The following is a 15,265-nucleotide window of genomic DNA, read 5'->3' on the forward strand; positions in this document are numbered from 1 at the left end:
TATGTGTTCTGTTTAATGGATTTCTAGGAATTTAATGCAGCGGTTCCTTAGAAATGTTTTATTTACTCTCTCTTTTTTTGCTGCATGTGGGGAAAAGCTCCAGAGATTTGAGGACTGTTCTCCTTGCGGGGACAAGCTGGTTGTGTAGCAGATCCTAACCTGGATGTGTTTGAAGACGGGGCAATGGATTCTGCCCCAGGTAGTGTTCTGTTCATTTATAAGCTGACTCATCAGATCTGAATGGGTTGTAACCTGTATCCAGTTCCTATTTTTTTAATCTCTTTCCAGTGCAATGCAAGTGACATCACTTTTTCCTGTCAGTTATCATCTTCTGTATTTTAATATTAAATGGTCTTAATTGCCACAGAGCTAGAGCTCTACAACGATGTATCCTGCCCTTCCTCAGCACCGAGAGAAAACAAAGTTAGGGTCGTCGCCCTTTCCACCTTAGTTCTGCTCCTGCCCAGAAGTTAAAACAGCCCACGGGAACGATCTGCAAGCTGAAATGTGCAGCACAGCACGAGGACGAGTAAGCCCCAATGCGTCTTGCTGCGCTCGGTGCAGTGCCAGCCGTGGGGTAGCGGCGTGTTCTTGCCATCAGAGTCTCCAGCCGCGTGGAAGCTGTGCGGCCTCTGGGTTTAAGTGAGGGTAACAGGTTTCCAGGGCTGAGTTGCAGGGAGCAGGTGTGAAGAGGTGGTGGAGCAGACCTGGCGTGCAGCTGCAGGCGGCAGTGAGGACCATCAGTTTGGCGCCGCTGAGAGGCAGAGCGTGTGGTTGCTATAGGCAGCGTGCGGGGGGCAGGATGAAGGTCGTATGGATATACGTTTAACTTATTGTCAGAGGCTTGAATTGTGCTAAGCACGAGGGAATACGAAGGCATAACATCCATCCTCCTTAATGGCGTCTTGATCTTGTCTGGTCTGTTCTATAAAAACTACTAACATTTTTATAACCCACTAGGATGTAAAAGGTTGTTTCTCCCTGTTCTGGCTTCTCTCTGCTACCACCTGCTCCTACCGCCCGCACCCCGTATCACGGGCTGTCTTCAGCTGCGCCGCCCGAACTGCGTGCTGCGCCGGGTCCCGCGCCCTGCTCTCCCCCCGTCTGGCTGTATCCCTCTTTCCCTGTTTCTTCTCCACCACCTCGGTCTCGCCAAACCCTCGATGCAGCTAGTGGAGGACCCTCCCGAGACGGCCTCCTGCCCCTTGGTCAGTGCAACTCTCTGCATTGCGTAGCTATGAATCGTAATTTTTCATTTTTGATTTCCAGAGGTTTATATCAGGGACCCCACCCATCCTGAGTTAGAGGGCAAGGGAAAGGAACCAATGCTCTTTTTGTGTGGTGAGATGGACCTAGACTTCGGGTCATGTAGGATTCAGATAAAGGGGTAGACACCCTAAGGTTCGATCTTGAAACTTAAATACAAACCTAGCTGTACAACATAGCTTACTTTTGAATGTGTGGTTTAATATTGCTTTCTTGAATGGCTACTGGGAAAAGTTGGACTGTGGGTTTGCCTTAAAGTCATGCTGCGATTTACTACTTGTATAAAAAAGTCAGTAAAATCTGTAAATCTTAAATTGTTTTGGGGACTAGGGGAAGGTTGTATTTTGGGAATCACTGTTTTAAGAAATCTTAAATTTGGATTGCTAACTCTGCCATAAATCCCAAAGTGACATGTTAAATTTAATGAAAAAAATCCAAGTTAGCATGTGGATGTTGGAGTCCTTTGAGAGAATATTTGAACAGAATGAGGCTCTCGACTTTGTCTGTAGTAGAGCTGTCATTCAACTGTATCGTAATCTCATTAGGGTGAGGGCTCTTGAAAGTGCTAAGTGCAGACTTCCCTGATGCTGGTTGGCACATTTAGGCACGTATGTAATACAACAGTATAAAAAGCAATTTAATGCCTTGTGTGATTTGTGATTCACGGGTTGATGGCTGCTAATATATTGTGGTGATCTACAAATTAGTTTGGCTTGTTAGGTTCAGTGTGGGCAGGGCATTTAATTTTCTTGCATTAATTCAACAGGACTGGGGCCAAAGGCAGCAAAGAAGTTGTGTTTTTTATGACTATAAAAGAGTTATGATTCATGATCTCAGACCTTAGGGTAGTAAAAGAGATACTCCACAGCTAAATGGTTGAAAAAGAGGGGGACTGGACGAGAACAGGGGGCGGAAAGACACAAGTCAGCTATGAGAGCAAAAACAAAACTAAAGTGTCACAGTCTGAATTATTCTACAGCATGTAAAATTCATTTTTCTGATTATTATGTTCTCTTTTAGATTTCTGAGTGAAGATGAATTTAGCAGAGATTTGCGATAATGCCAAAAAAGGAAGAGAATATGCACTCCTTGGGAATTATGACTCTTCTATGGTATATTACCAGGGTGTCATCCAGCAAATCCAGAGACATTGCCAGTCGATCAGAGATCCAGCAATTAAGGGCAAATGGCAACAGGTAGGATGAAATAAGGTTGCCTTTATTCTATTACTTGATAATTGAAAAACACACTGTGTTTCCCAAACTTTTGAAGATGTAGAGGACATATATTTCAGTTAAGTTTACAACTTTTCTTTTGTGCTATTTTGTTGATATCTATGGGAGAGTAATTTTTGTGGCATGTTGAAAAGGAATTCTTTTGTTCTAATTGAATCAATTTTTTTGTGGTTTGCACTTAGGATGCCTGGCTAATCACTAGTCTGTTTGTGTGTGCATACTTTGGAAAAACAGTTTGCTGAGGACTTCCTTTTGCTGTTTTATCTTTTGACCATCTAATGCCCAGTAAACTAAGATGTGAGTGGATGGGTTAGCATTACTAGAATGGTTGTCTGAGTAGCGGTTAACTATAATGCTACAGTGTGCAAATTTGGATCAGGTTTCTAAAAGTCCAAGTAATACTCATAGCCTGAGTCTTGCACATGTACATTGCCCTGCTAAGCAGAGTACTGTTGAAGCCAAGGAAATAATCTGCAGGTGAAATGTAAGAACCCTCATTTATCACTTTCAGTATTTAAGTTTTCCTTACATTTTGTGGTCCCATTTTTCATTGTGCAAAATGTGTTCCATCAAAAAAAAAAAAATTGGAGGATAAACATATAAAGGTGTATTCCAGAATAAAGAAATCATGTTGCATAAATATTATATTTTGAAAGAAGAACATAGCTCCTATAAAAGGTATAATTTTGCAGTAAGTAGCTGAAGAGACAATTCCAAGAAAAGTTTTTTCTAAATATCGTATGTTTAAATGATGTCACTTAAAAACAGAAGCAAATCTTTCCTTTTTATTGCAGCAGGTGCTTTGGTTATGGTTTTGTGCTTGAAACATCTGACGCTAACATAGAGTATTCTGTGTACTGATAGCTACAACACTGTTAGCAATCATTTGGTAATGACGGTACTATTCATAGGTGTTTATCGTAGAACTGTAGAAGTCTGTCTGCTTATTAAGAGCTTGTCTACACAGCATGTGTGTGTACAAGCAGCAGTGGTAGTGCCTAGCTTTCCTGGTGATGCAATAAGCTGAATGTTGTATAGGAGATGGTGACATTCAAGTGTTTGTATTCAAGCTCTTCCCCACGCCAGGGCATGCTAATACAAGGTGTTCGTGCCCCATGCGTGTCCTTAGTTCATGCTGAACTTGTAGCTGATGTGAAGGTAGAGCATGAGGCTTTCCTTGTTCTGCAGCTGCATCACTGCATTGCCTTCACTTCCAGTATTTAGTGTTTCCTCTGATGACGTTGATTCTTCCATTAAACTTTTAACAGCTCTTATCTTGGGAAGGTTACTTCAAGCCTCATGATGTTGTGTGTTGTTTGAACTTCAGAGAAGCCTGTGCACCGTGGAACGCATGCCGTACATTGGAGACAAGCCTCAAGTAAAAAAGGGCCATTAACACAGTTTCCAAGATTATTCCCTGGGGAAGGCAGCAAAAGATCTGAAGTTGGTACCTCCTCAGAAATTATCCCTTTTAGGTAAAAACAGAATGGCCCCTGACAGTGTCCCATAAATGCTTTAGAGAACTGTCCCCAGAAAGATCAGCAGCAGGTGGGGTAGCGTCTGTCACGCTGTGTGCTCATGTTAATTCTGAAACTTCCCAACGCAGCGGTGGCAGATGAGCTTTGTCAGAATATCGCTTTGCCATTACTGGTGCCAGTCTGGGCTCAGGGACAAACACCAAAAAGTAACAAGCGTGACTAAAAAAAAAAAGTGTTTCATCCCCAGGCTGTTTGCCTTCTCATTCATTCATTCATTTATGGGACTATCCGTAGCACTGGGAACAAAACAATATAGCCCTGAGAGCAAACGATGCAGCCCTGGAACCACTAGCTTTTCCATACCTGCACTTGAATGGTTTGGTGAGACCTACAGGTAGACCTGCTTTCTTACCCACCCTTGATAAATAATTGTTGTGCTTTCTCACTCCTTGAGACAGACTAAGAGGGAGTCTGATGATCTGGATGTTAGCACTGCTTCCTAGCTCCAACAGCAGCTACATCCAAACTGTCAGTCACATTCAGTAGCTGTCTGACAGACAGGCTGTTCTGAAAAAAATTAAACCAAAAGTTGGATTACAAGAAACACACATTCACAATATTAAAATAATATTTAGTTTTTTTTTTTTTTTTAGATCATTCTCATGGAAGAGTTATGCCACACACATTACGTAAGTTTAGCAAAATTCAGGTCTAACCCACTTGGTACCAGTAATGTGCAGAAGCAAAAGATTCCCATACCTGTATGCTTCTTGCAAGTGGCACAAGAAGCAAAGCAATCCTTAGGTCATGGTTAAGGGGATGAATGCAGCTGATTTTTACCTGAAATTCTGTCTCCTCTGGCATATGGAACTAGCCTGTTCTTTAGGTTCTTCAGTTTCTCCATCCTCTGAGGAATCTGAGGAGGATAATACCACTGGTAACTTTTGGAGGTGGAGTTTATCAATCTCTAGCAGACACTGGATAGGTAGAGCTTTTACTGTTGGGAGTGGTCCACAGTGTGAACGTCCATGTAGGTAAGTACTCAAAGGATTGTTACTTAAACGAGTTCTTCGGTGAGACATACTGTCTGCATGCACATTCGCAATCTTGAACCTCCTGAAGGATTCCTGGGACACCGATGCTGAGGGGATCTGGCAGTATGAAGCACGCCCTTCCTCTCTGTACGTTTGTGCTCAACGCACAGGGTATTTATCCTACTGGTACTTCTGAGGCAGTGAACTCAGTTTCAGGTGTTTGCATACATGTTCCCTCATAAAATAAGAACGTTCATATGAGTAACATCTCAGAGAATAGTTACAGCCATGGCTCTGCAGCTGACCAACTCATACCTGTTACATGAACCATTTTTCTCCCTACCTGGTCACTTCTGTACAGTGGGTGCTCCATCCTGAATAGGTACCTCATGCTAGGTGGATCCATTTTGTTGCCTCGTGTACTACACAGGATTTTTCCAGCAGTTTATTGAGCAATGTAGAACAGAGGTGAACCAGAAGTAGTTGGGATTTTGGGTCAGACTCCCACACACTGTTGATCTACCTCTCTTTGCTTAGGTGTCACTGTTTTCAAATTTCTACAGGTTGGTCTGGACAGAGTGATATTCTGTGCAAGTGTTTGGTGGCTTGTATTTCATGTCGCACAGTCAGACAGCTTCAGTTTTGCAGCTGGACACCCTGATTTCAAGGGTTCCTTGTGCTTGGTGCTGAAAGTTAGGACGAGGAGGAATGTGAACATATATCATCTGCTCCCCTGGGAACAACTGACTGGCTCAGTTCCACTTGATGCAATACTGCTTCTGGGACCTCAAAATCAGCGCTGACTGGGCAAGAGGGATTGTGTTATTAGTCTGGCACAACCTGCAGAACTTCAAAAAGGCAAAAGATGCATCCTGGAGGGTCCACCAAAGCAGTGGTGTGGCAACTAAGAATTCCTCTGACCCTTTGGAAAATCCATTGTCATTGATTGTCTGATAACTAGCTTGGCTTGGAGATATAAAGGGTGACCTGCTCTTGAGACCCTTATTTGTTTTGCATCCAGGGAGTTCCCAGCTTGCTCTTGGGTGGCTGAGTGTAGCTCTATTCTTATCCTCACTCCTAGGCCTCCGAGCTCCTTTGAAAAAGTTACTTCTTTGTTGTGCTTTGAGGTTTGGCTGACTTGTAGGCATATTCATCCATGTAGATGCAGGCTAGGACTGGAAAGATTCAAAATCAGAAGCAACTCATCTCTTTTTCTACTTAACTACAATGAAAGGTAGGTTTACTCTCATGACCGCTACTGTGAACTCTACTTGTGTTGACATTCCCCCCTGTTTATTCTGAGAGAGTTTCTTGGCTGTTGCAGTCTTTTTACTAGACAGCTGGCTTGTAGGAAAGAGCTGCTGCTTCAGTGACAGTTCAGCAGCTGCAGAATGACAGCGGAGCGTGCCCCGGGGTGATAGTACTGGCTTACGACAAGGCCAGCGGCTGTCAAGCAAAACCTGCTGCATGTTTTAACCGTGTGCTCTGTGTTGCACAATATCTGAGAGCGCAGGAGCCTCAGCCGGAGCTGAGGCAGGAAATCAACGATTCTCGGAGCGCTTGGAGCGGCCAGCAAGGCACCCTTACTGACCGTGGTCACTGGAGCAGGTGATTTAGGTGCACTGTATGCTTGCTTAAACAATAAAGGATGATTTTTACTTTTTTAATTTTAAACACATTTCAGTCAGTCTGTGCTTACGTTTTTGCTTCATGCCTGTTTTATTAACACTTTGCAGGTTACTTCTTGAGTAATTAAGGAATATTCTGCAGGTAATTCGTGAAGAACTGTGATTACAGGAGCTATACTTCATGGGATCAGACTGGGTTACGGGGCATCTGTTCTGGGTGTGGTTTAGGGAATTGTTATTTTCACTTTTTTAAAATGGAGCTTGTTGAGTAACTAACACTACATGCAGGCAGTAATTTCAGGTTTGGAAAACACTTTTACAGAAACTTGATTGGTTTTCTTCCAGCATTATATAAGTAAAAAAAAAAACCAAACCCAAACCCCACACATTATTTGTATTTACCAAGGTACAAATACCCATGTTTGTTGCTACGGGAAGTTGTGGACAAGTACAAGCTCTAGCACAGCAAATAAAAGCTGGTGATGCCAAAGGTACAACAGTTGCCAGATTGTGAAATACAGAGGAACTACCACTGAGAAAGCATGAACTCAACTCTTGGTCACTGTTTTTGTCCTGGTTTCGGCTGGGATAGAGTTAATTTTCTTCCTAGTAGCAGGCATAGTGCTGTGTTTTGGATTTAGTAGGTGAAGAATGTTGATAACACACTGATGTTTTTAGTTGTTGCTAAGTACTGCTCATGCTAGTCAAGGACTTTTCAGCTTCCCATGCTCTGCCAGGTGCACAAGAAGCTGAGAGGGGGCACAGCCAGAATAGTTGATCCAAACTGCCCAAAGGGCTATTCCATACCATATGACGTCATGCTCAGTATATAAACTGGGGGGGGGGGTTGGCTGGGGAGCAGTGATCGCTGCTCGGGAACTGTGTGGGTGTCGGTCGTCAGGTGGTGAGCAATTGCATTGTGCATCACTTGCTTTGTATATTATTATTACTATTATTATTATATTGTTATTATTATTATTTTACTTTATTTTATTTCAATTATTAAACTGTTCTTATCTCAACCCAGGAGTGGGTTTCTCACTCTTACTCCTCCAATTCTCTCCCCCATCCCATCGGGGTAGGGGGAGTGAGCGAGCGGCTGCGTGGTGCTTAGTTGCTGGCTGGGGCTAAACCACGACAGTCCTTTATACCCATATGTTAGGATGTGTTTTCTGCTTGGTTACTGTAAATCCTTAGGGCTGGAATGTCAAAACAAAGCTGTAGGCCCCCCCGCCTTGGGCTGAGCGGCTTTTTGTCTGGCTTTCTGACATTACCCGATGCCCACGATGCTGCTTCCCTAGAATTGGTTTAGTGGTGGGCTTGGTAGTGTAGGTTAATGGTTGGACTGGATGATCTTAAAGGTCTTTTCCAACCTAAACGATTCTATGATTCGATGGAGGAGGTGGCGTGGCTGGTAGGGGCGGCTGGTGTACCGGAGCGTGGCTCTAGGGAGCAGGCAGTTTCACACAGTAGCTGAACCCAGTTAGCATGCTGCCGTGCCCAGAGAGGCCAAGCTCTCCCGCACCTGGAGAGGCTTCCCTCCAGCAGCACCAGCTTCTCTCCCTCCTCTGCATCCTGCCGCTCTTTGTCCTGGGATCCACCTGATCACAGGGTAGTGAGCCAGTGCAGCTTGCTAACCCAGCAAAACTATCCTTTATTTTTCTTTTTACCCTCCTAGGCTAATTTGCTGCCATTTTACCAAGCTGGGTTACTGTATTGAGATGCCAGAATTGAATCTAGAAGAGCAGAGGCAGAGTGTGGTTAGGGAGTAAGAATGAGGAGAAGCAAGATATTCCTATTTGGCAGTGGTGAGCTGTTAACTCGGCCCATGCTATCTCCTGAAACTGCTTAAACACGAATAACCTAAAAGCTTTCTTCAGGCTCTCTAGAACCTGAGCTGGAGCCCTCTGAGGGCTCTGGCACCCCAGGGAATGGTGTGACGGGGCGCAAAGAGCCCGGGTGAGTCCAGATCGGTGATTTTCCTGTTTGCAGCCTTCCAAGGTTGCATCAGAGTAGCACTGATCGCTCAAAGGTGGTGCTCAGTCACCTCCGTAATTACGGCACAGCCCTTCTTGGCTTGTGTCTGGGTTATTTGTTTCTCAGCTGCAAGAAACTCTTTCTGCACCTGTTTCATCTGACTTGGTTTCTTTAAGGCCTCTAGGAATTTATCAGCTGGCTTTCCTTTGTGGTCCTGTTGTTTCAGTACATTGAGGGTTTTTTGGTTGCTGGTTTGCCAGTTACTGAGTAAGCGGTAAGGGTGTGTATTTCAGAGTTGGGTCTGCTCATGTCTGAATAAGAGGTGGCCAGCAGTCGTTAGTCTGTTTTCAGCTTCCAAGGCATCAAAGGCTCACTTTACCTCAATTTTCAGATACCATCCTCCTTGCTGGTCCAAGAGAGCTGCATGACAGTACTCCAGCCCTCAGTGCTGGCAAGCTGTTTTCCACCAACTTTTCCACATGTGTTGGAAGGGTGATGGGAGGATTCCTGTCCGTATTCCTGGAGCACTGGAGTAGGAAGCGTCTGCCTCTCGTGGAGCGGTGCCCTGGAGGATTTATGCTGTATCATTCCTTTGTACCTCACAGCAGCTGTTTGGCTGGATTTACTTTTGGACAGGAGGGATGCGTGTTAGTTTGAAGGAACCAAGTTAGTAATCAATCACATTTGTAACTCAGCTGGAAGTTCTTGCACTGGGGGATATGCCTGCTGATTGTGTGATGAGGAAGCAAAGAGAGCAAAGCAGGGCAGGGGGGGGCATGTCAGACATTGACTGTCTTTACTAGAGCAATCCTGCCTGAGCTGGATGTCCTGTGTCTTTGGAGAGATACAGCTACCCCATCTGGAATGAGCAAGAAGGCTGCTTTGCCCTGTGAAAGGATCAAGCTCTTCCCATACCTAAGGCTCCTTTTGTATAGATGCACATAGAGCTCCTGGTGAATTAAATGCAGTGTTGCAAGAACTGTGCAGGGCCTTGGGGATTTACCTTTCACTTTGCCTCTGTCCCTACTGGTATCTTGCTGATGGCAGTCACATATATTCTTCTTAAACAGGTTTTTAAAGCAGAGAAAAATTTTTTTGTGCTGCTGAAATCTCCCGATTTGTCTGTGTAATGGGAGAATTCCTGGAAAATATTACAGAGCAGAACGATACATTGCTGTGGGATGTACCCGGTAGTATTTTAGAACTGTAGCTTCCAGAAAAAGGTGATGTGTGTTTATTACTGAGTGCTGTCGATTTAATCAGTCATTCTTTTATACACCTTACCCACCAAACAGTTATGTCAGATGGTGCTTTCTGTCTTGAAGCTGCCCCACCACAAGCAGGGGGCTGCTGCTGCTGTTTTGAGTATGTAGAGTGGCACGGGTGAGGAAAGACACCATTCTGAGAGGGCGAGTGAGAGTGTGAGAGAGAAATGGGATGAGCAGGTGAAAACCAGGCTGGCAGAGGCATGCTTCTAAAAGTGTGCTGACAAGACACAGCACCCTGCATGTGCCCAGCGTGGTTCCTTTCCAAGCACAGGGGGAGACAGGAAGATCTCAGGCTAGTGGCCATATCTTTTTGCCAGTAAACACCATTAGGAAGAACAGTCATAAGACGTGATGCTGTTTAGTACCAGTTCCCTGATTTGCTGCGGTTATAGTTACAACCTCAGCAGACAGGCTGGATTTGCAGACCTCCACTCTCCTGATCCTCTTGATTACTCAGAATCTGCACAGCAAAGAGAGTCTGGATTTCAGGCAACATTGCCGACATCTGTTGATGCTGTCCTCAGTTGCCTTGCTCTGTTTGCCACAAAGTGAAGCCTTGTTGCAATATTCCCAGGCAATATTTTTCCCAGCTCTTTTTCACATGGATGCATGACGTGAGCACAGCTGGGTGCCTGGTGTCTTTCCTTGGCTTTCTTGTAAGCTGACTTCAGATCCTGGCTTTGGATTCACCCTTGCAGTGTATGCTAGTTGTAGCGGCGCTCAGTAGTGTGCCTGGTGGCAGCCTGCGAATATCCTCACTGTAGCCTTTCTTCACGAGAGCTTTTAGAGCCTGTGTGCCTTTCCGGTGGATGGAAAGGTTCAGGATATCTCTGTAGCTCCAGCTGCGAGCCTGTAACAACAGTGAAGAGGTGACATCTGGGTGTTATCACCCTCGAGCAGGTAAAAACCAATGTAAGCATGGAGGTTGATCCCACAGGATGGAAAGCATCACTGAGTGACAGGTGGAAGACTGGTAAGATGCAGTACAAGTGCACTCAGGTGAGTGCTAGCACATCTTGCCAGCAGTGTGCCCAGGTGGCCAAGAAGGCCAACAGCATCCTGGCTTGTATCAGGAATGCTGTGGCCAGCAGGAGCAGGGAGGTGATTGTCCCCCTGTACTCGGCGCTGGTGAGGCCGCACCTGGAATACTGTGTCCAGTTTTGGGCCCCTCAATACAAGAAAGACATTGAGGTGCTGGAGCGTGTTCAGAGACGGGCAACAAAGCTGGTGAAGGGTCTGGAGAACAAGTCTTATGAGGAGCGGCTGAGGGAACTGGGGTTGTTTAGCCTGGAGAAGAGGAGGCTCAGGGAGACCTTATCGCTCTCTACAACTACCTGAAAGGAGGTTGTAGTGAGGTGGGTGTTGGTCTCTTCTCCCAAGTAGCTAGCAATAGGACGAGAGGAAATGGGCTCAAGCTGCGCCAGGGGAGGTTTAGACTGGAAATTAGGAAAAATTTCTTTACGGAAAGGGTGGTCAAGCATTGGAACAGGCTGCCCAGAGAGGTGGTGGAGTCCCCATCCCTGGAAGTGTTCAAAAAACGGGTAGATGTGGCACTTGGGGACATGGTTTAGTCTAGTCTACCCTTGATTGGTTTAGGTGGGCTTGGTAGTGTAGGTTAATGGTTGGACTGGATGATCTTAAAGGTCTTTTCCAACCTAGACGATTCTATGATTCTATGATTCTATCTTAAGCAAACGTACTGAAAGCTTACACTTCTGGGCAAGAATGTACAATGCAGTTTTTGGCTGCTGGTATGTACTAAGAACCGGTGACCTTAGCATACAAAACTTGAGCTTGTAACAAGCCATATCACTTAAAACTTAGTAAATTTCTACACAGATTTTGTTTTTCCTAGGTTTCATGGAAGAAAATTGAAATGAACAAATATCAAGTAAATAATCTTGAAATTATTGCAGTAGTTCTTATTCTCTGACTAGTGGCAATAGAAACTTCAAGTCTAAAATTAAGCTGCATAATTCTGCAACCTGATTTCTTTCTGAGACATAGTTTCCTCTCATTTTGATTTTACTTGCTTTACTTATCATTTGAACTTATACAATAGGGTGTTCAAGTTCCCATTTTCTTTCCTGATCTTTGCAATCCACCGAAGAATTGGCTTGTGCTTTGACTGTATGGTGATGTTGTGCCCCTCACAAAGTTAATTTTGTAATATTGTGTTTTAATGGTTTAGCCAGTTTTATAACTAGGACCTTGGAGACTGTAATCAGAGAAGTTCTTTTATGCCAGAATAGTAGCAAATATGTTAAAGATCTGCCAACAGCACCCTTACTAGTATAAAAATGTGTGCATACATGTCAACATCCACACATAAATCTAAGCATCAGCACATGTTATGGAACAGTGATCCCTGCATTAGCAATCATGTCTGGTCATGACATTGACAAGCAGGAAGATGAACTCAACAGAGATTCGATTGTTTATGCTCTTGTTAAAGATCTGTTGTCAGCCTGATAGGTCTGCTGTTTGTGAATGGAAAAGCTTGGGAGTCCCTGCTTTTGGGTGTAGCGTATGTCTTGAGGTACTTTCTATTGTTTAAAAAAACCAGTTTGAATTTTAACAATTTTTAAATTATGTATTTCTCAAGGTCCGACAAGAATTAGTTGAAGAATATGAACAAGTTAAGAGCATTGTGAACACTTTAGAGAGTTTTAAAATGGACAGACCTGCAGATATCCCTGTATCCTGTCAAGATGAGCCTTTTAGAGATCCCGCTGTTTGGCCCCCTCCTGTTCCAGCTGAACACAGGTAATGAGAGGCTCAAGCAGAGTGGGTGGAGTAAAGTTGGGTTGCCATAATTTTATGTTCTTTTTTGAATGCATTTGTAATGTGAAAATCACATTTCATTTACCCCTTAGTCATTTGTAATAAAGAATAATTAATTGGGGAAAAAAGTAATTAAACTACAGTCAGATTTATTGCTGGAGTTCTAAAGAAAGTCACTCCTTTCTTCTGGTAGGAGTGACTAGCTAAGTGCCTGGAACTAGAGTCTGCTGGAGAGGTAAGTGGGCTTTTGGTGACAGTTGCCTTTCTCATGTGCAGGGAGAAAACATTACCATTTCAGTTTATTTAAGCAGTTGAATTCATTGATGGCTGAGGAGTCAGTAAGGAGCTGGAACTGAAGGATCTTGAAGGACATGGTGGTTAGAAATTGCTCCCTAGCTACAGATAGTATGACCTGGGTTTAATCCATTGGTTAGTTTTATTGCTAAACATTTTCTCTTATACATGGTGTTTCTCTTGTGTAACCACCTTTAAGGTAACTTTAGCTAGCTAGTAGTTTTCTCAAAATAGATGCTTGTGCATTTTCCAAAATCCCTGTTTTCACCCTAATAGAGCTTGACAAAGGTTGTTGGAAACAACAAATCCGGTTTAAAAACAAGAATAACATTTATCATGCCAACATTTTTCTAACTTTATAATAGCAAAGAATTACCATATAATCACATAAGCAAAGGAACAAAGTAAAATGAGAGATCTTGGTTAACAGAAAGAAATGCCAAGTTTATTTGTAGATTTATGTGCTTTATGATTATCAAACAAATGGGTCTTTGCTTTTCAAAAAAACCTTAAGAACGTAAGTGTAAAATAATATGAACACCAATTACTTTTGTGAGTGGTAGAAATGACTGTCAGACTTTTTGTGGTAATGTTGAAGTTCAAGATGTATTTATTCTTGTATCTTTCTTAGAGGTAAAGGCCCAATAGTTCATCCACCTTTTTAAGCTGAAATTTAAACTTGTGCAAATAAGTAAGGAAAATCAGCCACTCTTCTATGCTGTTAAGTTTGATGAAAATGTATACAAACCAAAACGTAGCAGTTGTATCAAGCAGTGCATTTAAGTATGTACTCTTTTTAAGCCGTGTTCCAGAAAACTGGTTTTGGAGTTAGCAGAGTTACTTAAACCAAGAATCAGTAGAAAATTTAATAGGGGACACTAATTAGAGTTGGGTGACATTCCTGATCGTTTCTTTTCATTCTATGTTTCAAGTCCAAGCCATAGAGCAAAATGACCGCAACACCTCATCTTAAAATCAAATTCTTTCTCCTTGTGCCACTACGGAGTTCTCTGACATGTTGGGTGATGCACACAAGTATAGGTGGTTGCAATTTGGCTCTATTTGCTTTTGCTTTCCCGGCAATTTTTACATTTTGACATTTTCACACAGGGGAATGAAGTCAGAGGTAGGAGGGTTGTTTTAAAATTCTCTCTCCCTTGTTTTGGGGCCTGTCAAAGCTATTAGCCAGCTTTTTTGTTTTGTTTTGTTTTTAAACCAGGAATGTCATCTGGTTGTGTAGAACTTGTGCACACGAATGTAGCCTAATACAATTTTGCGGTTTGGAGTCAGAGGAAAATACAAATTGAAGAGTTTTACTAAATTGTTTCCTCTTCTTTTACATGCGTGTTGGTTTGTTGTGAGATTGGTTAGGAGTATTGATCTAATAGTATTGTTAGCTTTCTTTTTTTCCACTGTTGAAACTTTTTTTCCCCCTCTGTATTTTTTTCTTACTCTGAGTGTCAGACTGAACCAGAAATATGTTGCTGGATTTGCAGATATAGGGACGTAAGACTTAGGGGCTTGCCAGCTTTCGTAATAATGCACTAAGGGAATTAATGAAATACTAGAATCCTTCCTTCTTAATGTGGCTCTTTTTTTGCTGTTTTTAGCATGTTTTTGTTGTGGTTACTTGTTGTTAGGGCTCCACCTCAGATAAAACGTCCCAACCGAGAAGTAAAACCTTTGAGGAAAGAATCACCAGGACTGCAGCCCCGTGGGCCTGCGGGCAGAGCACACGCGGTATCCAAGGGTGAGAAGTCTGCATGCAGCCGCGAAAGGGAATCTAGAGCTAGAGGAAGAGATGACAAGGTAAGAAGTGGGAAAGAATGTGGGGGGGATGAGTTATGATGCAGCAGGTGGGAAAGAGAAGCATTCTTAGTTGCAGTTATTTAATACAGATAATAATAAAAAGCCACAATAATCCCATGCAAGAAAACTCGGTGCTTTCCTCTTGCCTCATGGACAAAGCATGTATCATAGGGATATTTAGTATTAATGACACCAAATTAAGGAAAGTTCTGTCATGTTTGCTCTGTCTTGATTTGAGATTTTTTGATAGGGAGGAAGCATGCTGACCTGGTGCTGGGTGTTTCTTACCACGTCAGACCATGGGCTTGACTCTAATCTGTCCGTGTCAATCAGACGTAAAGTCCCTTCTCCTCCTTCTCCCCCACCCTTTTTTTTTTTTAAAAAAAAGGAATCCAATTCAGGTCTTTTGTAAAGATTTCCATGTAAAAAGTGCAAAAGTGAGACCAGTGCCCTTCTCTAGACTTCATGCATTATGAATGGAGTTCCACAGTA

General features: G+C 43.2%; 1 protein-coding gene across 1 annotated transcript in view; it reads left to right on the forward strand.

Annotated features, from left to right (window-relative positions):
• The first annotated feature begins 2,300 nt into the window (after window positions 1–2,300).
• The window catches only part of KATNAL1 (katanin catalytic subunit A1 like 1), a 31,139-nt gene continuing 18,174 nt past the window's right edge, over window positions 2,301–15,265 (forward strand). Inside the window, exons 1-3 of the mRNA XM_075719974.1 lie at window positions 2,301–2,462; window positions 12,492–12,652; window positions 14,605–14,773. Coding sequence (XP_075576089.1) covers window positions 2,301–2,462; window positions 12,492–12,652; window positions 14,605–14,773 — 492 coding nt within the window. The remainder of the gene's footprint in view (window positions 2,463–12,491; window positions 12,653–14,604; window positions 14,774–15,265) is intronic.

The sequence above is a fragment of the Pelecanus crispus genome, chromosome 1 (assembly GCF_030463565.1).
Source record: "Pelecanus crispus isolate bPelCri1 chromosome 1, bPelCri1.pri, whole genome shotgun sequence".
NCBI classification, from domain to species: Eukaryota; Metazoa; Chordata; class Aves; order Pelecaniformes; family Pelecanidae; genus Pelecanus; species Pelecanus crispus.